The sequence below is a fragment of the Pomacea canaliculata genome, linkage group LG6 (assembly GCF_003073045.1).
Source record: "Pomacea canaliculata isolate SZHN2017 linkage group LG6, ASM307304v1, whole genome shotgun sequence".
NCBI classification, from domain to species: domain Eukaryota; kingdom Metazoa; phylum Mollusca; class Gastropoda; order Architaenioglossa; family Ampullariidae; genus Pomacea; species Pomacea canaliculata.
Genome location: NC_037595.1, coordinates 3,660,761 through 3,683,888, shown reverse-complemented (window position 1 = coordinate 3,683,888; position 23,128 = coordinate 3,660,761). Strand labels below are relative to the sequence as shown.

Below are 23,128 nucleotides of genomic sequence, written 5' to 3'. Positions count from 1 at the left end.
CATTAAGTATCTTTGATGTCTTTAGTTTCTGAGTTTGGTGTGTATCGCTGCCATGTCAGGAACCCCTGGTCATCCATTTCTTTCCGAGTCCCTCTGACCCTTCAAAGATTATTCAACATAACGGAAAGCCAGAATCCCATCATGGTGATCATTGGTGCCACTTTAGCACTCTGTCTTTATAAATATTTGACCTCAAGATCTTCCAAGTTAATGAATTAGACTTATGTAAAGCTTGTTTGTTGTTTGTTTGTTTGTTTTTTATTTTTATTTTTTGTTTTTTGTTGTTTGTTTGTTTGGTTTTGGTTTTTTTTTTTGGGGGGGGGTGGGATCATCATTTTCCATTTACTACCGTCCTAGTAAAATTGGCCTCTCAAGGTACATTCTTCTCATTTTTTTAAAGTACTTTATTTTTGCACATAAACAATGGGGTAAAAAATGACAGTGGAAAGTATGTGGCTTTGCTGATGATTCAGCTGCAAAATCTGAATTTACAATACTCCAGTGCAATACTACTCATCAAATATTCCCCAATAAATAATTTACATTCAGTCAAAAACTTCAGACTTATAGAGGTTAAAAAATCAAACCAGAACTCACTCAGACTCCCCTCTACAGGTTTTCAAGTGGATAATTTCCTTTGCTAACAAGTCTGGTCAGCATTTCACGAATTAGGTCTACTCAAGACTGAACACAATACTGAGGAAACCTTCCAGGTTCCCGGTCCCGTTCAAGGAAGAGAGTACTCAACAGCCAACTCGGCAACAAAAATCCTCATCTTTACAATTTTTAGTAATGTAGCCTCTCAGTTACATACAAAAGACACCGTTATGAGACACTCAAACCCACACACCTATTCACTCACAACCACGCAAATCATTTGCTCTCCATCCCTCTCTTCCGTTTCCCATTCCCTTACCATCTGATTGAATAAAAAAAATAATAATAAAAACTAGCGGGTTTGTGAAAAGCGATTTAAACCTGGCTTTTGTGCTGGGGAACGGAGCTGTATGAGTGTGGTCTATCACTTAGACACTCCTTAGAAAGTTTTTTTCATTTTTCCTCCATTAGATTTATATATAAATATGTTTTGACCATGTAGCTATGTTGATCCTATATTGTGTGTAGATAATGAGTTATTAAATTAAATGGAAGTAAGTGACAATCAATTTCAAGCTTGCTGCTATATTTACTTCTTGTAAGCTATATTTACTTCTTGGTAGATTATTACTATGTTTTGTCAAGAGCCAATTTACCATCACAGTTTAATGCAAGGGGTGCGGAAAGGTCGTCTTACTGGTCTGCCGAGGGACGCATGCCGAGGAAAAGGTAAAGTGATCCTTTTCTGTGCCGAGTAAGCAGAAAAAGTTACAACAACTGAATTTAATTAAAAGTGAGTCTCCGCGCTCCTGTTTTTACAGTTACAGAAAAGATGATTCCACTAGCTCGATTTTTATAGTCTTTATCGCAAAGCTAACGAAGCGTATAAATGACAAGAAACCAGCGAGTTTCTAAAACCTAACTATACTTGCTGAGCAAGGAATAATTAACACTGTGTAAAGTGCACGTCGATACGAAAAGTCACAGTAGCATGAGGACGAAAGGTTACAGTAACATAAAACTCTGTATATGATGAGTACAGCTCCGCGAAGCGTGCTGCATCGGTCACTGAACAATTTGCTGCGCGGCATCGGCATCAGCATCTTCACAGGCAAAAACCAACAACTACTTATTAGTACCACAAATCCAATGTAAGTTTTCCAACTGTGAAAGAAAGACATATTCTCATCGACGAGCATTTAAAGACATTCGAGATGTAAGCAATAATTTTTCGGGTTGAGTTTTTCTCTTTCAGTCGACAATAGCTGAAGGTCCCTCCAGTGATTATTTACACACGATGGTTTAATATAATGTGCTTTTACCAGTGTTTTAACTTGTATGTTTAATGACATCAAAGCGAAAGTTTGCACGTTCGTTTTGCTTAAATCCGGGGTCTCATCTACTACTTCATTAAAACTAACTTTAATTGCAGTACATGCAAATTATTTATTTATGAAAAATAGTTATATCAAACAAAGCTGTTATAAATATTGAGTACCTTCAGTAAAAAAAAACAAAAAACAAACCAAGATTGTAAATAAAACCAAGATTGTAAATAAAACGCTTTGATGAGCATAGTTGGATTTTTCTTGTCTTTTTTTTTTTTTTTTTTTCCTGTTAAAATCCACAAAGAGTATGACTGATCTGGGAAAGACACTGACGGCTGAGTTATCGCTCTTTCTGGAGGTGCTCGTGGTGAGAATGTTGTGGCAGGTCGGAAAACGACTGCAAACGTTGCTCCAGCACCCCGCCCACACCGCCACAATGTAGGGGTCGCAATTTCCTGTCACTTGTGCGACACACACAGGCCTTCCGCTTTAGATTGCCTCCCTTTGTCCAGCCTCACAGCCATCCGAGCGGCGCGAGTTACTGCCCCTTGTCGCCGGGCTCACCGTGGTCATGAGGCCAGACCGCACACAATCAAGATTTTTTCAGCAAGCTGGAATTAGAGAAACTTTACTTCAAGTCAGCAGGAAAATAGCAGCAGTATCTTTAGGCAGAAAGAGTTGAATAGTTTTATTACAGGTAAAGGTAGTCTTCCAACTTCTCAGTGGCATGGAAGTGATCCATTATAACGACTGTAGCTTTTCTCGGGGCCAACTTTTTCCCATCTCTATTTTTGTGTTTGTGCTACTTTCTCCAACCTTCAAAGGTGTCAGCAACCTATTCAACAAGCGAGATTAGGAATTAACTAAGTGTTTGGCTGTCCCTTCTGTATGCCAGGGCAGTGACATGCTGAACTACTTGCTTAAAGTTCGTTGCCCTTACTGCCTCTCAGCTATGCAACCTTCATTTAACTCGTACCTGAAGTGAACAATAAATAAACGTCTGACATTTGATATTGGAAATTTATTTTCTTGATATTTCCTAAAAAGTAGTGTATTTCATGCATCATAAATAAATTATACATATATAGTATGTCATTCGCGTGCACACACACACACACACATTCATCAGGCACAAAGTTTTACAACACTTATAGTTATACAAAAGATTTTGATAACAGGATATAGCATCTCTAAAAGTATATTTGCATTTATCTTGTAAACAGGATATATCATTGGTGATACCATTTTTGCATTTAACAAAAGAACAAAAAAGTTTTGCCACTCCGCCATGTTGACACGCAAGTAGTCAAGTGGTCAAACGTTTCGCCAACAGCGTCAAGAGGTTGTCACAATATCACTGATCACACCTCCCTCAAGGTATCTGTCACTATTGCTGATCAGTTTGGGGTTATTACCAGTACCAGAACCACTCAGGAAGAGGGATGTTATTTATTACTGGAAATGCTAGTTAGTAATAACATGCAGGGACAGCGAACTCGAATAATTCACTCTGAGTACCCTTTCTCGAGGATAAAAAAAAAAAAAGTTCGGCAACGACAACCGTAAGCCTTATGCAAAGATTCTGTTTTTTCTTTGTTTTTTGTTTATTTCATTTTAACTCTTGGATTTCCTCTAATCTTGTCAGTTAAGTCGTGCGGAAGATCTGGAAGAAAAAAATGAGGATTATGCGTACCATCATTTCAGCCAGCATGAGATTACCAGTGTTGGAGAGTGAGTTCTGTTCAGACTGCGCACTCAAAGGACGATGTCCCCCTTCCCCACAAAAAAAAAGAGAGAAAGAATGTGACCCTCCCAACATCATCGTGCCTGCTGTTAGGCAAAGAAAGGTCAAAGGTAACGACCACGTGAATGTATGTCCGTGGGCACGGTTGTCGGTCAACACAATTTTCAGGGCAGCGTAACACTAGGCAACGTGAAGGTCGTCAACCGCCGTCAGCTCGTCGGAGTAGTTGGTGGTAGCATTGGCAGGCCACAGCTCATGGTGCTGGCTGAGCCTGCCGGCGTCGATCATGTCGTCGACGTCAGCGAGGCGGATGGACGTCTCCATCTCGGGGGATGGGGTGACGAGCCACAGGCGCAGTACAGGCCGTGCGGCGTGCAGGTGCAGCATCAGCAGTGCCAGCCCCACCTCCTCGGGCAGGGCCAGGCCGTTCTGGATGACCAAGACCTTGGTCAGGCACAGCTCGGCCACGTCCAGGGGTCGCGGAGTATCCTGCGCCGTCACCTTGACAACCAGCGCGTGTAGGCGACCGTGGCGAGTGCACAGCGCGTCCACCTGTCCGCCCAGCACGCGCACCAGCCCCGACACCTTAACGTGCGCCGTCAACTGCACCGCCACGGCCTGAAACGAGTCAAACCATTCGCCAAGCTTCGTCTCGAACAGATGGGTCAGGTGCAGGCAGAAGGCGGAGCCTTCCCGGATGTCTTTTACTTCCAGGCTGGACACCCTTGGCGTCCCCGCGTTGTTTAGCTGCTGCTGCTGCTGCTGATGATGATGGTTGTGGTGGTGGTGATGGTTCTGGTGCCGGTGCTCGTGATGATTAGTGACGCTGGTATAGATGTGGCCGTGCTTGCAATCAGAATGGTTGCGACTAACGTAGCCGAATATGTCCACCGCTCCTCGTTCTTTGAGCGTGCACATCATGGCATGGAACCACGCCCTGCTTTGATCCTCCCTTCCAACCTGTTGAATTAATAATTTGAAACTACTTTAACACATATGACATATTTTCTCTCTTTTTCTATGTCTGGGACAGCTATCTTTAAAAAAAAGTAAACTAATATAATTAAGTAGGCATGATAAAATGGAGGATACCGAGACGGGGAACTTGATGATAAGAAATTAATCGAAGGAATTCGTCTTTTTATTTTTGCATCGTGTGTCCCGTATGTAGACAATGGGAAAGTGCGTGAATGATCGATGTTTATTGAAGTTTATGTATTTCATCAATCTTTCGTCGTAATCCATTCACATCGCGTGTGTTGCTTCGTCGTCCTTTTCTCTCCCTCCCAACTCCTGTCATCTTTTCGCGTGCATAACTAAGTGGGAATGATTTGCTAGAATCCTTAAATAGTGTTGTGTTTAATCGAATGCATGGTGTGAGTAACAGACACAGGTGGGTTTAAATGAACATTGCGACACCTAGGTACCAAAACCATCCTGTGTCTAGCAGACAACAGACTACAGTTGAGAGTACCGTCAGCTGCTTAATCTCTCACTCCTCCATCGCGAGTGACCGCGTCAATAATTAACAACAACGGAGAAAGTGGGAGGCCCTGTAGCCGCCCTTTTAGCCTCTCTCTGTCCACTAAGAAGCTGGTGTGTCTAATTTATCTTGGGAAGTAACAGGGGAAAGAGAAGGTTGTAAAAGACTTTTAATAATAAATACAAAGGGAAGCCCATTACACTTACGGCTTGCAGTCCTAACCCTGATAAGTGAGGCCAGCGGGGTGGTCAGGGCCGTATTCATGAAGCTAGCTACTCGCTACTCGTGAGCTAAATGGGAAAATCAAAGAACATATTGCCTTTGTGGTTATGACACATTATCTAGAGATCCAACAGATACTACTTTGTGTTATTTTACCTCAGGGGATCTCTGCTACTGATTTTTAACCCCGGTCTCATGGGTAAAGCGACATCTGGCGGATTCTAGACGCTACTCGATAACTACGGAGATGAGACGCTTTCCCTTGATGTACCCAGGCAGACGATGCACCTTCGCTTCATGAACACGGACCCTAGAATGAGTTTTCCAGTCACGAACCATCGACCTTCTCTACACAGTCGACCACACAGCTAGGATCTGCCAAACGGTGGGTAAAGACCTTAAACGACACAAACCTTGTTGAGAAACTGCTGGTAGCGCTCCCTGGTCCTGTCATGTCTGCTCAGGTCCAGTCTACAGGCTTCTTGGCGAGACAGGAAGCTCTGCCACTTGCTCCTGCAACTCGCGCTGTAGACAGCGTGGACAGAGTCCTCGCCCAGCGCCTCCACCACCATGAACACCTTCATCGTCTCCATGTCGTAGCGCCGAGCCAGTTTCTCCAGCCTCTGCCGCAGTTCCCCTGGCGCGCGGGGTAGCGGAGGAGCTGACACCAACGACATTGTGGTTGCACGAGCTTCTCCCTGCACGTACGAGGTGTGGGCAAACGGGTGGGCCCGAGAAAATTGTGGTTTCTAAAACTTCACCAAAAGGTCATTTTATCTATCATCTTTAACCAGATTTCGTGTACTTTTGGTCACTTATCCTTGTTCTTGACTCCTCACTTCCTGTCTAGTATCCCTAGTAAAGACTTTGTCTTCTTTGTATCCTTTACTCGTCGCAGGGAAACTTAGTGGATACGGAATGGCGTTTATCCACGAACTTGTATTACTGGACTGCTGGCAGACTATTTTTTTTTCTAGTTAACTACTAAAACGAGGCAGGTGTATACAAAGCTTCCGGTTTATTCACATTCATTGTTAATGGCTCGCCGAGACTAACAGCGGAGAACCTTCGCAAGAGGCTAAGCGTTGGTCGAGGCAGACAGACAGCCGTCCACCTATACACATCCGTGGTTTATCTGAAACCTTGTGCCAGCTTCGATCTCACCAGCAAGGCCAAGCCCTCTATCCTCTCAGGCGAGCAAACCGAAGGGCAGGTAACTCGTATCGGCGATTGCTGGCCTTGCATGATAGAAGCAATAAAGCGGGTGTCCTGAAACAGTAAACAAACGCATGACTAGCCAGATCACCTCATTCGCTTCATCCTGCAGTAGCATCAAAGATCATGTATCATACCTTTAATGTTTTTCGAGAACTCTTTCAATGCGAATATTGAACTCTTGTTCACTGTGACACATTATTAAACGTCTTTTACAACTGTTTTAAACTCTGATCTTCACGGTGAATTCCCGTGCCCTAATTATTAGCTGCCTGTGTGTGGCTGGGTCATTTTAGCGAATTCCTAACTGACATTTACATGAAAGTTTTAGTTGTGTTATCCACTAATCAGAAAGTTACAAGTTGCTAACAAGCTCACAAATAAAGATTTTTTATAAAAATGCGTGGTAAATTTTTTTCAAGAAAGGAACACGTGAATTGGTCTCAAAATGTTCATTTGGGTCAGTTAAAGCTGTATTAAATACGGCTAGTAAGGGTTAGGCAATCAGCGAGCTGTCATTTGTAACTTCACCAAGAAATGTAGTCTTTACTACTTTCCAAAACTCAGCAAACAGAGCATTTTTCAGAGTTTGGTGATTAGCAAATGACTTTAATCCACTCATTTGAAAGAATTTTTTTTTTTTACAAACGTAGTTCTTTATTCTTTTACCCTATGAAGTATCATACATTGTAGTTTGAAAATATTCCCACTTTTACATTCATTGCCAAAGGTTATGATAGTCACCCCTCCCAGTTATGTTTCTTTGTCATTGTGTAAACATAGAACCGTTAAGATGTAAGCCATAAAAACTATACGATATATAAAAATGAAGATAACATAACTGACATGAAATTAAAGCACACAGCAGTGGGACATATATGAAGCTAGAGACATACCAAAAACAAAGCTAGTACTACAGGTATGCACTTACCTATCACTGTGCATGCAGTCTTACGGCACGTACAACCTGTATCAACACTTAAGGTTGAATGCAATCCTACCTTTCTTTAACAAAACTAACTTGATATTATGCCCACCTGGCCACCCGCTCAATCCCGTTCCCTTAATCGTTTTGAATGGAACACATTCCTGTGGGCGACACACCCCCTTTTTCTAACCACAGCACCCTCTCCCCGGCCCCATTGTACCCCCACAGTCACACAATGAAGCAACATTCCACCCCAACTGTGCACTTTCCTCCCATACTCCGCGGAGGGTAGGTAAAGCGCCGCCTGCCCGACTACCTGCTGACGTGTCCAAATAACTCGATCGATCTCCTAGCGTCTGCGGCGATGACTGGCATGACATTGAACCCTGGTTCAACCGCTCTAACCACCCGTTAAAATCCTACCCGACAGCTCATAGCAGCCACGTTCAATCCTGCTGACGTTTGTGAGTAATTTACGACAGTTACTGACTCACACTGAGTCAACTTCAAAGCAAGTGGTCTGCATAAATTTTACCTACGTGACCGGTCCCAGACAAGCAAGAAAAGACTTTGCTCTCTTATCAAACACGAACCTCTCCCTCTACCTGTACATTGCGAACAAAACTTACAGACAATTTTTCCGTCTCTGGCACACATTAGGAAGCGGGTGAAGACATGTAGGTCAGGATTAGATTGATTTCTTTCTGGGAAGTTACCGATGTTTACTCAAAGACCTCTGTGAAGTGTTTACTCGCCTTTGTGAACTGCACGGGGCTTTGTCGCCAGGTCTTGTCATCGTGGCAAACGTGGCCATAGGTCACGCTACACTCGACCAAGGGTCACCACACTGTAGTCACGTAGCTTGATCTGCCACACGATTCATAAAGTATGAGAACATATCTGGGTGATAGTGAACACGTCTGTGAACACTGAGACATTACACAGCGGTGTGATGTGTACACAGACAAGGCATGTACATGATCGATTGTAATGGCTGCGTGGTTCGTGACAACCACACCTGAATGTGGATTGCAAATCTGGTTATTGTTTACATGCAACATTCTTCAGCTTCACTTCTTTTTAGGTTAATGGGTGTTTATTTTCTGTGTATATTCGTGTAAGCTCAAGGATACTACTTAATTATAAATAATAACTGAATTTGAGAACATAGAATTGACATAGTTTACAAGAAGACGTTGCTATGCTACAGCAGCACCCTCAATGACATGAAACAAAAATATAGCACAGGCTGCACAAGAAGCCAGTCTCTCACCTTTATCTGACTATTACCTTGAATGTCACCTGCCCCCCCTGTGTGACCTGGGTACGCTGCAACAGACTGCCCTCAGCACCCGAGACTGCGATGTACAGGTGTGACAGCCAAGCTACATTCTTGTACAAATGCCCTTAGACATGTGACAGTGAACAAGGTGGTCTGCGACTGGGGGCTATGTGTCACATACTGGCTGTTTCTACGCTTCGCTGACCTGATCTGGTTGAGTGAGCAGGTCTAGTCGCTCGATGAGTGAGGTCTCAAGATCGATCACTGCCGGTCCTTTTGTGTATTTAAAAACTGCCGATAAAAGCTCTTACAGGGGGCGAGCCTTAGTCACCCAGATGAAACCATATCTGCTAGATATCCCGCCTACCCGTTCATCCACCTTCTGTGATTGTTTTCTTCTAGTCGCCGTGCTATTTATACTTCCTCTTTTATACATTGTTTCTTTGATCTCACAGTTCGTCTCCCACCAAATCATACGAACACCTATCACCTCCCAAAACAAACCTTTTCTCTGTCACTGGGAATTCAGTCACTAAGAAATGAAGAACATTTTACCCAGTTGTTAGCTAACCCTCAACGGTAAGGGTGTAAAATATTGGTTATGTGTCAGGGGAAGGGCTTTATTACTGGTTTGCCTAATTATGGAGAAATGCAACAAGCTGTTTTGTCTGAGAATGTTGTAGCGTCTGCACATTCTTGTGTATCTTCATTGTCACAAGGGTTTGTGAGACTGAAAACCCTTAGCCTTCTCATCAGCAGTGTTCTGAGACAGTTGCACTTGCTAGGGTGCTTGTGACTTAATGATGAATATGCTATGGCTATCATCATTCGAGATGACGGTTCTCTCTCTCACACACACACATATGCACGCATTCAAATGCACGTGTGTGCACACATATCAAATATACTCATACAAGAGTTTTCCCGGCGGTGACATGGACCTTTTCTTATCTAGTCTCGGACTGCGTCTATTGCCCGGTTCATATATTAGACCCTCGTCATGCAGATTAATACATCTGAAACTTAAAAAAAAAAAAAAAAAACAACTTAAGTTCACGGCCATTTTATTACTGGCCTAGAGGAAAGTCCACGTATAAATTTAGAAGTAACACTTCACTAAACCCCGTAACAAAGCAGAATACATAACCAAGACCCACGCTTAATAATTATAATAGTAATAATAACAAAACAAAACTCCATTTATGACAGGCATTGAGGCACACACAAAAATGGGAAAATATTACAGAACAATAAAATAGCCCAGCCGATACGATATTAAATAATTATTGCTATTTTATTTGTCATATTCCAGATTCTAAACGTAAAAGATAAACCGAAACGGATGTAGTAAAAATTGTCATCGCCGTGAGGGAATTTCCCCCCACAAATAATTCCATTTTCGCATCCGAAGCCCCATGTGAGGCAGTCATTAAATGCCAGATTAATTAATAGCGGCGCAAAGACTTCCAGCTAGCTCGCGATTTTTGTTGCTGTTGTGTTGCCAGTTAGGCAGGGTGCGTCTGACTAGCACACCTGCTCGCCCGTGCGTCCAGCGAACGCGCATCAATTTTCATGTATGTTCATATGCAAAAAGTTGAAGGTTATGTAGTGTGTTGTGCAGAGACTTCCAGCTAGCTCGGGATTGTTGTTTTCCCATAACAAGAATAAACATCTTTGCTACACTTGTTCGCCCTTGCGGTTATTCCGTTTTAAACATACATACACTGTTGCGTCGTGTGTCGTTAGAACCTTTCTTGTCAGTGACAACAAATAATACTTTAAAAATTCAACTTGTATAGTTTATTAGGTTTATATTTCCTTCTACAAATTTCTGTTAAACATGATTTTGTTGACACTGAGTAAAATAGAGAAATAAAATATACATAAACCTGTGTAATCCAACACAAACATCTACAAATTTGTTTTTAACCATGATTTAGTTGACATATTGAGCGAAACAGAGGACTATATTGTACACGAACTTGTGTAGTCCAACACAAACATTTCTGACTACAAAGAAGCAAACTTCTTCATACATTTATGTACATCACACCCTTCTCAGAACATGTAAACTTGGCCAGCGGCAACCTCCGAGGCTAGACAAGGGATGGCACAGTAAGAGAGAAGAATAATGACAAAGCAAAGACAAAACCATTTATACACTACACGTGGTTCATTCCATTGCATACTGTGCTAAATGCTCATCAATAAAGCACACCTATACCATCCACATTTACAATAATAGAAAGAAAATCCACTTTGATGAAACGAGGTGAGATTCACAAGATTCGAATATTGCTACAGGAAAACTTATAATTCCAGTTGCCTATACCAAGCACTATATAAAAATCTGTATGTACAAATTATTTGCAAGTCGGTGTCTTATCAGGCTGCACTTTAATCTTACACATTGACAACCAAAATCTCTTTCACACGAACAAGCTCTTACCACACTTCAAACACACACGTCAGCATCAGCAATCCACAGCTAATTAGGAAATTAAGAATCGGAAATTGCAGCCAACACACTGCCAATTTTTGTGAACTGACAAGAGAGAAAACAAAGCAAAACACGACCTACTTTTGTTATCTACACCAGGGATGCCCAACCTACGGCCCGCGGACCATATCCGGCCCGCGACGCGGTGCCATCCGGCCCGCGAAACTTCTGCCCACAGTGCAAGAAATCGGCATGTTAGTAATAAAAAAAGACCTAAAAAAACGGAAAAAAAGGGAAGAAGAAGTATTTATCCCCACGTAGGGGCGTCTCTCAATCTTTTTTTCGATGGACGAACATTTCGATTCAGTGCTCCGACTTGGTGTCTCTACGATGCAGCCGGACATTCAGAGGTTGGTTTCTGGTAAACAACTTCAAATATCCCACTAATTACTACATAATTAATAGTAAGTACAACTTGTTTCTAATAAAAATGGTATCTGCTCTATTTTTTTTTCTTTTTTTGTATTTTTGCGGTGAAGTGGCCCGTGACGCGCATGTCGGAAATGTGTATGGGCCGCAGGCCGAAAAAGGTTGGGCATCACTGATCTACACCATTGTCACCATCCTTGATGAGACGGTTTCTACCCTGCCATCGTTACTGAAAACAGTTTCATCAGCCACCGCATCAATGTCTGTTTCCAGAAGTACTTCATCGGTTGGACAGCCTGTTTTGTAGGGGGCGCTAGCTGTGGCGAACTGTACGTCGTCCAGCGGGAGGTTTGCCTCTTGACACTTGCTGCCCATTCCGTTGCCTTCCAAAGACAGATTATCAGAGATCGCCGTCTCGCCGCTTCTCTTTGTGTCGTCGTTGCTATCCTCATCGTCGCTGTTATCAAACTCGTCTGTGTGCAGGCGCCGCATGATCCTGATGAATGTGGGGGACTGACGCGGATTGCCTCTGCTCTTGCCTTTGCTCGCAGCGCCACCTGGTCCGCTGTTAGCAATGCCGAAACTCTTCAGCCCAACGCCCGCACCTAGGCCACCGCAAGCAAAGCCACTGCGTCTTCTGGCAGCGGAGGGAGTTCCCGCAGTACTGACCCTTCCGCTGCTTCGTTTTTTCACAGTCCGGAGTGGCGTCCCACCCCTGGAGGTCGCTACGAGCGCTGCATCTTGACGCCCGCTGCTTCGTCGCCGAGCCAAGGACCCGGATCTTCGGACATCAGTCGCATGTGCCCCGCTGCTGCGTCTCTTGGTTTGCGAAGTCACACGCATGACTTCAGGTGAATCGCGGAACGAGCCGACCTTCGTCACTCCCTGTCGGCCGTTGCTTCGCCTCCTGGTCTCGGCTAGCCTGGCTCCCGGCGAGCAGTGGTAGACGACGAGTTCTGGAACCACGCAAGCGTTCTCGCGCCTGCTGGCTTTGCTTCCCTCTTCAAGCTCTGCCCCAGCCTTCCCTTCTTGTGGCGTGGCAGCCGGCGTCTTTGCTATTCGCCCACTGCTCCGTCGCCGTGCCGAAGATGAACCTTCTGCCAGCCTGCTGCTGCTGCATCGTCCCAGAACAGAGGGAACTGCCGTTCTGCCGCTGCTGCGTCTCTTACTCGGTGCTATTGAGACCGTTTGTCCAGACGCCAGCTGCTGGACTCTTGGCCACTGAAAGTTATCCCGGATAGACATACCTGAAGAATTTGCTCCTTCCTGCTCTACAAGCATTCCTACTTTCTGTTCATCTTTTCTCATGTCTTCCCTAGTGTTCTGTTCCTGTGATTGACGTTGTTGTCCTCTGATGGGTGTAACGGGCTGACCACATCTGCCTCGTGAATGACCTTGTCCAGTCACTGTCTGGAAAGTGGCCTTGAATGCGAAGTTTGACACCGAATGTGCCCCTGCAGGTTTTCTCGTCTGGTAACTAGCCAGCGGTTTGGGGGGCTTCGGAGGAGGCGAGGGTTTAGCGCCAGGACTGAACTGTAACGAACTACAAAAGATGGAGCCCTTCTCTTGGCGTTTGCCAGTCCGGTGTATTGTCTGCTCAACAGTCTGAGCTGCGTTAACTGTGGACGACAAAGTAGCGCTCCTTGTTTTCGGTGTCGTGGGCAGACCACTAGACTGGCTTACATTTGTCCCGGAATCAAAGAAATTTCCAGCTCCGAATGTGTTGGGATTTGGAGACACCGATTCCTTTCTGTCTTCCCAGCAAGGCACCTGCTTGTTTCTAGGAGTTGAGGATCGACGAGTTGTAATAAACGGCGACCGTTGGACCGGAAGTGTCGCGCCATCACCTGTTGTTTCTCGCACATGCTCTCTCTTGTCATTATTTGGGGTTTCTTGGCCGTGCTCTGGCACCGTTTGTTCTCTCCTGCCATCAGTGGGGGTTTCCTGGCTGTGCCCTGACATTACTCGTTCGTTCTTGCTAACAGTTGGTGTCTCTTGATTGGGTCTTGACACCATTTGTTCTTCACAACCGAAAACTTTTTCTAAAGTGGATCTTACTTTTTCGCTTTCTGGCACGTCCCTAACAGAAACTGCATTCTGTTGTATTGAAGGTGACAGTGTCTTTCGAAAGCTAAATATGCCATCTGAGGTCTCGGGAAGGAAAGGCAGAGAAAGACTAGAGGGCACTTTGGATGGACTCCTACAGACAAAGTCTGAAAATGGAGATGTATTTTGCAAGGAAACTTCTAATAGACTGGGAGTCATTTCAGAAAAATCGTCTTTATGAAAGTAAGGATGAGTCAGTAAAGGCGAGAACGGAACCGACGGTATTTTTGCTGCGTTATTACAGCCTTGTTCCGAAGATCCAGCCTTTCCTTGAGACTGTTCTGAAATATCAATGCTGCTGGGCAGCGAATTTGTTTTCAGGTACGATGGCGATGAAGTAAGGCTGGAAGACATTCTGAGCCGGCCATTACAATCACCCTCTGGAGTTACAGGTACTTCATGCAATGAAGGTCCCATCTGTGCCAGGAATCCCATATTCTTTTCTGATGAATCAGGGTTTTGCTGAAATGAAGGTGTCATCCCCAGAGACACAGAAAGCTTGGAAGATAGCGGTGATGGATTCACCAATCCGTCATCTGGCGTTGGAGGTTCTTGCGGCAAGGAAATAGTTCCTTCATGACGTGAAATGGAAGTCTTTCCTGGTGAATCAGATTTTGGCACTGATGAAGGCAAACGGTGATTGGATGAGATTTTGGAAGGACTTTTGTAGCCGTTCATTGAAAAAGCAGTTTTTCCCTGGACCGAAGCAGGCAGTTGTCCTGACAAGGCAGGTGTACCTTCTGCACAGGCAGTTTGCTGGCATAAAGTTGAGAAACATAAGGCAAGGGAAGCGGAAGGAGCAGATAAGATAGGTGGCATTTCGTGTTTCATATGACTAGGTGAAGTTCCTAATGGAAAAGTGTGCACAGCTCTGTCCGTTGCGCGCTCCAATGAAGCTGATATGTGTTTTGGAGACGAGCACTCTGGTCCAGGATTTGTTACCAAGTCAGTAGGGCGCAATGCATGGTGTGAATCAGGGTAAACTTCATGCAGAAAGTTACCATCATGGAACATATCGACCGCTTTCTTGGAAGGCGAAAGTGAAAAATTCCATTTAAGGCAAGAGTTCTGGCACGAAGAAACAGCCGAGGTTGATGTGCTACCAGGCTGATTTGAAGTCGGTGGCGTTTCCCTGGAAATACCACCACCACCTTTTGAATTGTTCACATTGTCTACGGGAGCCTTTAATGACAAGCTGGCAGCTGATGTAAAAACCGCTTCAGAAAAGGAAGCCATTTCAGAGCAGGAACTCTGTCTGGTGAACAACGGCGCTCTGGCTTGCCTTTCAGCAGCAATCTGACTGTCGTGGTGATTTATGCAAGAAGACATCGTTTTCTGATCATCAGCTGTAGACCTGCTTAAGACACCTGCAGGCACTTCATGTGACAAAAAAGATGGTGCTGTTAATAAAGGTGAGGGTGAGTGAGGAAGCCTGGGTTTGTTGGATTTTACTTGAGTTTGGTTTTGTTTGCTCCAGAAAGATTTCAGGCTGGAAAAACTTGGAACTGACTCCTGACAGGCTTCGCCTTGTGTACCCTGACATCCAGAAGTGGTTTCTATCTGAACCGTAGCCAAGTCTCCTACACTTCGTGACCTTCTCCTGTTGGTTTGATGACATTTGCTTAGCGTTGATAACTGGATGGTGGAGTTGCTAACAGCAATAGCTGAGTTGCTAATGGCACTGGTGCTTTGTTCGATGGAACTGAAAGAGCCTGGATACCAAACAGAATTGAATTTTGGACCCGTTTCCTTCAGCATATTGATCTGCTTCTGTATGACAGGTGGTCCTTCAAGGTGATTGCCTTGGCCAACCTGATGTGACGAAGGCTTGAGGAAATGTGTGTCTGTTGAACAGAAGGCATGACTGGCGGCCTGGCAAAATGGTATATCTTCCTTGGCCTGTCTGATCCCCTCAAGACTGGAGACTGTAGCTGCTTGACCAGAAGCTGTGATTTCTGTTTTGACAGCGCTCACAGTTTTTGAGATAACAGATGAATTCCACGTGGAAAAAGTCCCTTTCACTGGTGATGAATGCAGCGGTTGGCCGATGGCACTTGTAAGACGTTGTGGGTCACCCAGCTTGGTTCCTGTGGACAAGGCCGGTTCAGGAGTTCTTGGGTGAGTGAACACAGGATCAGGAAGCCTAGCAAGCAGCAGGTCAGGTCCACTGTTTTTCAGTAAAAGTGAACTAGGAGAATTAACTTCTGATGATATAGGGCTGGTAAGCGATAGCTGATCACACATGCTGGTGATCCCTAAAGCAGCATTATCTGTACTTCCTCCGAGGCCTATAGAATCACTGGATGTCGTGTTTGTTAGTAACAGGTCACTAGACATTGTAGTGGTAGCCTTCTCCACTGGCTCTGTGTACCTGATATTAGTGTGCAGGGAAATATCCACAGACCTGGCTTTTGCAGCTAATCCTGCTTTGACTGCTGTGCCCTTTGTGGGACTTGCAAGTGTTGTAGTGGTGAACTGAATGGGGTCAGAGGGCATATTGCTGTGTTGTCTATCAAAGCTCTGCAATAAAGATTCAGTGGGTATGATGATGGCATGCAGACTGGGATCAGCAGGAATACTGCTGGTGTGGAGTCTACTAATGCTGTTTAATGAGGGCTCAGCAGGTATGCCTGTTACATACAGACTGGGGTCAGGAGGCATGCTACTGGTATGGGGTGTACTGATGCAGTGCATTGAGGTCCCAACAGCCGGTTTGTTGGTGTGCAGAACTGGGCTAGCATGCCTGCTGCTACTATGCACTGATTGAACAAGTCTTGCATTATGATGCATCACAGAGGCATCTCGTGGCAAGTATTTCATCTGCTCAGATGGCTCATCAAATTCCATCTCTGCCTGTGAGGAACTTTTCTTCACCTGGCCAAGTCTTTTAGGCGAAGAGTCCAGCTGGGCAAATTCCTTCAGGGTGCCTAACTCATTACTGCTAGATTTTGTCTCTTCCAACTTCCCCATTATGTCGTCCTTACCTTGGGTATGACTTAGTCGGCCATCAGCTGTTTGCAACATAGATATAACATGTGGCACAGTTCTCAATCTTTCTGATACATCCTGTTCTTCATGAAGTGATACATGAATTTTTCTTTGTGGCATCTGGTCTTTATCTTGCAAAATGTTTGTTCTTTGTAATTTGTCTCTAGCACAAATGCTGGCAGTGTCTTTGTTCTCATCGCTACTCATCTGCTTCTGGGGTGAATCAAAAAGTTTGGGATTTTCTCTCTGCTTTAGGTGTTGGGGAACCACACTCCATGCAAAATTAACTTTTGCAGCTTCTTTCAAGGAACAGGAAATATCCTCCATACTTTTAGACCTACGTCGAGAGGATGACTTAGAAAGAGTTTTCACTCCAGAAACTTGAGGAACACTCATTTTATCTGGTGAATCTCTTCTCTGTGTGATTCTTTCATCTAATTTTGACCGATTTGAAGGACTGATGCAGTTCTGTGCTTTACTCAATGAGCAAGCCTGAGAAACATTGTCCTCAAAACAACCATCAGATTTTATAGTGGCCCTACTATGACTGTTGCCCTCACAGGTGTTGCTTGTAAGCACTTTTATAGTTCTGCCAGTTGCTTTTGCTTCATGACATGCTACCATGTTACGACGTCCCAGCACTGGAGATTTGTCCATTTTTACTAGAGGGAATGATTCACAGTCTCGCTTCTCCTGATCTTCTGTAAAGATGCAATGTTTCTTCTCTGACTCCACTTTTAAGCTGTGAGGTTTGTTTACATGCTCTGACTTTGTGGACCACAGGAACTGAAGGAACCGTTTTTTTGATGAACTTTTGGTGGTTAAAGGAGTGTCTGTAAGGTTTATGTGATCTGAAGGTTTCAAGCCAGGGATGGTGTTTGATGCATCACTGCTCCAGCTGACTTCTTTTGTATTGTAGAGACGAGGTGGAAGAGGTGGGGGAGATGTCTGAAGGTTCTCCTCTGAAACTGTCCAATGAGGGTGCAACCCTTCCTTTAGTCCATTTTTCAAGGGTAAAGCATAAACAGATGTTTCATCAAGACTGCGTGACCGGCGCCTGTTTGTTTTACCAGAATGTGATTTCTGCTTGTCTGTAACCTTTAATTCCTTTACTTTGAGCCGCTTTTCTTCCAAGTCCTCTGCTGTTAAATCACTAGAATCAGGCACAATCAAAAATGGTTCAGCATATGCAGGGCTGGAATAAGCTGGGCTTACACTGTCCTTAACCTCTTGATAGTGACCTTGGCCAATGTTCATCAGGGCCTGATGTGGTGAAGACCCTAGTAAGGCTTCATAATGACTGGCTTTATGAACTTCAGGGACCATCATCAGATCAGACCCTGATTTAGACTGATCCTGCTGAATAGGTTTCGCTTCATGAGAACAAGACTGAACAGAGTGATCAAGGCATGATCCATGATTGTGACCTTGTGTACTATTTGACTGGAGGGTATGTCTTTGGGCTGACTTAGGCTCTTGGTTAGTGGGAGCTATCTGAGGCTTGCCTTCACCAATGGTGCCAGTCTGCTCACAAGCTCCATAAAGATGATGAAAATTTCTAGTCTCCTGGAACCTCATTAGGCGATGCTGTGTGTTGGCGTTGAGATTTGATGAGCTGCGTGAGCATGTACCAGCATACTTTCCAGTCAAATGTTGGTCTGCAGGACACTTGGGACTGTTGACAGGGGTCAACTGAGGCTTCTTCCTTGTCATCACTTCTTGTTGCTTACTGCCCCTGTAGGGACTTCAAACACAAGGGCAAATGCAAATACATGTACACATAGACATTCACACACCATGTACATCCATATACACACAGACATTTACATACCATGTACATGCACACATACAAACTACATGTGCACAAGCATAAGCACATACTAGAACTTAACTAAATTATTTGGAAACATAAATTCAAAACTGAAATCTATAAACCCTATCGGCAAAGACATACTCTCTCCCTGACCATCATAGCAACTGCCAGTTGTTAAAATTAACCTCAGATGGTGCTCTTTTCAACTATCAATTAGTCTTCACTTTCTTTTCATTGTTCAACTTTTGGGATTTTCTAAAGTGTTAGCGTGCTGTCTCACCCATCACATTATCTATCCTTTTGTCTGTTCAGTCAACATAGTCTGACAATCAGCCTTACCAACACATTTGTGCTCACCAAGATCTTACCTATTAATCAGAAGCTTATGTGAAGGACTGATAACTGCTGTTCGTAGCGGAGCTCTAGAAGCCTGACAACATACAAAACGGATCTTAAAACAAGTCTTTAGTGTCAGAGCATAGTGAATGCATGTTCTGTAGATTTTATGCTCACCAAAAAGACATAAGGATTTCACTTCCTAACCATTATAAGTATAACAATTGGTTTCTGAGATAATGTTTAGGTCAAGATCACTAACATTTAAAAATTCTTGCTAAGATGTGGCACAATGGTTTGTGCTAACCATCGATCTGAAATTAAAAAGCTTGCAGGATAGGAAGAATACAGTTGTTTTCTTCTGGGGTTTTTTTTCACCATAATACTTGTGTGTGCTTTTGCTTACCAGATAATCTTTCATATGCTGGTCGACATCTGGCTTATGCCATAGGTCACTGTCACTGATAAAAGAGCAAACTAGCTCATATGAGGAATATTTAATTTTGAATTTCAAGTGTTTCTGACCAACACCGGATGATGACAGTGGAAGAAAGGCCACATTAAACCTTTTTTTTAAAAATCATAGCTGATACTTACTGCAGTCACATGATGAGAAAATCGAGTGACAGCGTTTTCTTTGTTGCTGCCACTGCTACTGTTTTTGGTTTCATAAGTTCCCTGAAAACAATGCATGGAAAATGGAGAAGAGTATGATGAATTTACAGTTACCATAACTCTTTCAAGAAGTCAAGTTCATTCCTGCTGTAATTTACACACTCTCTATTCCTACCTTATAAAAGATTAATAATGTAATACCTATGTTCATTAAGACATCATTTGTATGTGCCATGGATAATTTATCCAGGACTGCTTCCTGCTGACATAAGTTTTATCACACTTAGATACTGTATATTGTCCATGAAAACTTGTCTCACTTCATAATTTAATCCTCAAAAATTAGCTAAAGAAATGTTATGCCACCTGAATATCAGAAAAATGTTGGTACCTCTTTCACATTAGTGTCACTGTTTTTTTTACTCTCCCTTGTAAGTGGACTTGTGAAAGATGGCTTGAAATTCAGTGATGTTGCAGCAGACTTGCCAAACGTAGAAAAAGGTGATGATGTGCTGGCAGAAAAGCTGTCATCACTCAAGTCAACACAGTGTGGAAATATGGAAGGATCAAGTATAGGTGACCTAGGAAAGAGGTTTAGATCCTGAGGACGGAGCTGAAGGATACGCTCATGGGGTTCACAGAATTCAGGAGAAGATGCTGAATCTTCCACGTGCTTAGAAATCCGACATTCAAAGTATTTCTGTTGGTAAAAGGTAAAAACACAAAAGAATAAAACAGCTGTGTCTAACCCAAATGACTGCACGAGCTTAGAAACACAAATCTCAATGACTTCAGTCACAACTGCTGAAGTAAACAGTAAACAATGTCTGAGGTTAAACATTGTCGGACATTAAATTAAGACTACTCTATCTCTGGATGCAATTAATGACTAGATGATTTCTTGTTTCATTGGCAATGTAACAAAAAAAATAAAAAATACACACTCTCTGATGAAGTTTTTCTGCCTTCAAGAAAGATGCTCCTCAAATTATTTCTTGGCAAAAAGAGCAAAATGTCACGGCTTAATGTTTTGTATGTTCTACTTACAACAGGAAGGCTACGCTTGTTCCACATGCGCATAAACATCTTGAAGTATGTACGCCTCTTGGGGGAAGACAAGTCAGCATACTGTTTCTTTTGCTGTACAAAAAAAAAAAAAAAAAAACAGAAGCAGTGATGGCTAATCTTACTTTTAATATGTTTGCACAAAGCCACAGATCTCTTAATTTTTATTGTCTTTCTGTGTGTTTGGGGGGGAGGGAGATGTTGGGGTATTAGGAAGGTATATAAAAATAAGGCAAAACGCCATGCTGCAATGAATGTATAATACATGGAAAAAGTAACCCACAGAATGTATTTCTCTAATGTCATCTAGACAACACATTTTGAAATTCTCTCACCATGCACATGTACATGCACGCACACAGAGTTCATGCTAAGCTAACACTGATCTTGTGCTGTATGTTGTATATAAAATACACTAGCCGTCTGGGAAAAGGGACATTCAAGGGAGGCAACAAATTTAGAGGATTCAGTCTATTTTTCTTAGTGAATTTCTTTCCTTTTAAAGTATTTTTAGTTATTCATCATGTGCTTTTCTTAATTCAAAGCAAAGAAAATAAGGCCCCTGAGAACCATGCTGGAGACAACTTTTCAGTTGCTTATTAAGATATAGAATTCAACAAAATAGGCTAATGCAAAAAGCATACATGCACATTTTCTTTGTGGAGAAAATGAGAATTTTATTTAAAATGTATGCTTTGTAATCTGTTTTGGTAGACATCACGACTACTGATACCAGATATAGTTACATGCCCTTTTCATATATTTATGACAAGAAAACAAAAGTTATGGTTGTCTCTCATGGCAGATGTAAAACAATTGAAAACAGTGCACTTTGGTATCAAATGAGTAACATTGTCATTCCAGTGCCCACACAAATTGCTAATTGTTTAGAATGGGTTAAAAACTTACAAGGTATCAGACATACCTCTTCCATAAGCCATATGCGAAATTCTGCCTGTTTGCCAAAGTAGTCATCCATAGATATTTTATCTGCAAGGTAATTAATAGCAATCAAGGATGAGGACTTTTATCAATTCATACTGACACATATCTTGTAAACATTGTCTTACACAAACATACATGCACACATGCACTTTATTGAGAATCTATTTCTTGCTTTTAATGCATAAATTCCTCCCCTAGAAAAGTAGTTCAGCAAAAAATTTTCAAAATAACTGCAGGTCTACCTTTTGGTCAGTAGCAAGTGTTCACACCCTACTGAAAATGAATGCCAGTGAGGTAGTATCAAGTTAATTAATTCTTTACAGTTTACAGCAGATTTACTAAAAAAAAGAAAAAAAAAATATGTGAACTGAAAGGTTGGGCCCAAAAAAAAAGAAATAAAAAAAGCATAATTACTCTGTTCCATATTTCGCTGGTGAGCAAGATTTTTTTCTCTGTCACGTCTGACTGACTGTTGTGCCCAGTGCTGCTGTATTCCAGTAGCTATGGAAAAAGCATTTAAAGATCGAACTACAGCTATTAGAAACAAATGTGGGCTGTTAGTGCAAAAATATATGTGCACATACACTCAAGCACACTCTTGGCACACGACAAACAAATATGTTACACAAATTTTGAATTAAATAAAACCCTAACCGTGATACCATCTTTAAATCCCTTCTGACGTAATGTAATCTCACAACAAAACATATGCCATTCATCACACAGAATTGCAGACACTTTCACTTATAAGAGAATGAATGAAATAAAAAAAAAGCCACGCTGAAATTAGCTCTTTCTTCACCTGCGCGATCTTCAAAATCACTTGATTCTGTGCTGTCAGAGTCACTGTCTTCAGCAGAAACCAGCCTAGGACTGTCCACTACTGGACATGATGTGCTGAGTCGATTCATATCCTGTAAGTTGCTTCGACGGCGATTAAATCTGCTGTAACAGTGACAGCCCATTATAGTATACTGTCGGTACTGGGTTGGGGTGTGACACCAATTATTAGCAATGTTTTGTAAGCTCTCATCATATCACTTTTATTACGTCCAACTGGGATTCTGAATGGGATCTGACGAACTCCAGAAAGTTAGAAAAAGAAAATGACTGCTAGCTTTAAAAAAAAAAATCTCTGCAAGATCGCTACCTCCCACTAGTATAATCACAGTGCCTGTAGCCCAAACACAACGACTGACAGGTCTGATCATCCCTGTAATCAATAAAATCAATCGGGTGATCCTTGGACAACCCTCGAAAACAAGGTGCTTTAGCTTGACACTTACCTCGGCATTCTCTTGCACTCTCCCAATCTGATGAACAAAAGAAATCTTCTTTGTTTTGAATTTATGATCAACTGCAGCTACGCCCCAATAGCATTTTATCTCTAGAACGTTAGAGCCGTTTAAAAGTAAGCGCTTCAAAATAGCCCACAAAATATGATGACGTACTGCACATGTGTACACAAGACTGTGCAGCACTTGGCTTTGTCGATCCATAAATAATTGACTTGCTTTTTCTACCTTTCAACTGTCTTGACCAGTGAATTAAATCTGACAACATGGTGTGTTTTAAATCGAAATTGGTGGTGC

The 23,128-nt window shown here is 42.9% G+C and overlaps 2 protein-coding genes across 6 annotated transcripts; both read right to left on the bottom strand.

Annotated features, from left to right (window-relative positions):
• Positions 1 to 3,508: 3,508 nt before the first annotated feature.
• Positions 3,509 to 8,265, bottom strand: LOC112567193. 2 transcript variants are annotated; one of them, XM_025243793.1, is made up of 3 exons: positions 8,147 to 8,265; positions 5,788 to 6,643; positions 3,509 to 4,629 (listed from the first exon to the last, which is right to left on the bottom strand). In XM_025243793.1, exons 2-3 carry the CDS (start codon positions 6,049 to 6,051, stop codon positions 3,850 to 3,852), a joined length of 1,044 nt encoding a protein of 347 aa, XP_025099578.1. In that variant the 5' UTR covers positions 6,052 to 6,643; positions 8,147 to 8,265; the 3' UTR covers positions 3,509 to 3,849. The 2 variants fall into 2 exon arrangements, with proteins under 2 accessions (XP_025099578.1, XP_025099579.1); XM_025243794.1 differs by lacking the exon at positions 8,147 to 8,265 and adding an exon at positions 7,521 to 7,733.
• A 2,314-nt stretch (positions 8,266 to 10,579) lies between these two features.
• Positions 10,580 to 22,982, bottom strand: LOC112565910 (mucin-12-like). 4 transcript variants are annotated; one of them, XM_025241789.1, is made up of 10 exons: positions 22,823 to 22,982; positions 22,339 to 22,481; positions 21,951 to 22,037; positions 21,517 to 21,581; positions 20,574 to 20,666; positions 19,918 to 20,226; positions 19,509 to 19,589; positions 18,944 to 19,005; positions 11,852 to 18,506; positions 10,580 to 11,395 (listed from the first exon to the last, which is right to left on the bottom strand). In XM_025241789.1, the coding sequence occupies exons 1-10, from the start codon at positions 22,828 to 22,830 to the stop codon at positions 11,390 to 11,392; spliced, it is 7,509 nt and encodes a 2,502-aa protein (XP_025097574.1). In that variant the 5' UTR covers positions 22,831 to 22,982; the 3' UTR covers positions 10,580 to 11,389. The 4 variants fall into 4 exon arrangements, with proteins under 4 accessions (XP_025097574.1, XP_025097577.1, XP_025097573.1 ...); XM_025241792.1 differs by lacking the exon at positions 10,580 to 11,395 and having other exon boundaries at positions 11,844 to 18,064; positions 18,245 to 18,506; XM_025241788.1 differs by lacking the exon at positions 10,580 to 11,395 and having other exon boundaries at positions 11,844 to 18,506.
• Positions 22,983 to 23,128: the final 146 nt, after the last annotated feature.

Bases quoted from the DNA above. Each gene is read 5' to 3' on its own strand.
- LOC112567193 (XM_025243793.1), bottom strand. From the start codon at position 6,051: ATGTCGTTGGTGTCAGCTCCTCCGCTACCCCGCGCGCCAGGGGAACTG. The intron at 4,630-5,787 runs GTTTGTGTCGTT...TTAATTCAACAG, and splicing joins ACCAGCAGTTTCTCAACAAG to GTTGGAAGGGAGGATCAAAG.
- LOC112565910 (XM_025241789.1), bottom strand. The intron at 20,227-20,573 runs GTAAGTAGAACA...TTTTACCAACAG, and splicing joins ACAAGCGTAGCCTTCCTGTT to AAATACTTTGAATGTCGGAT. The intron at 18,507-18,943 runs GTAAGATCTTGG...TTGTGTTTGAAG, and splicing joins CATAAGCTTCTGATTAATAG to TCCCTACAGGGGCAGTAAGC.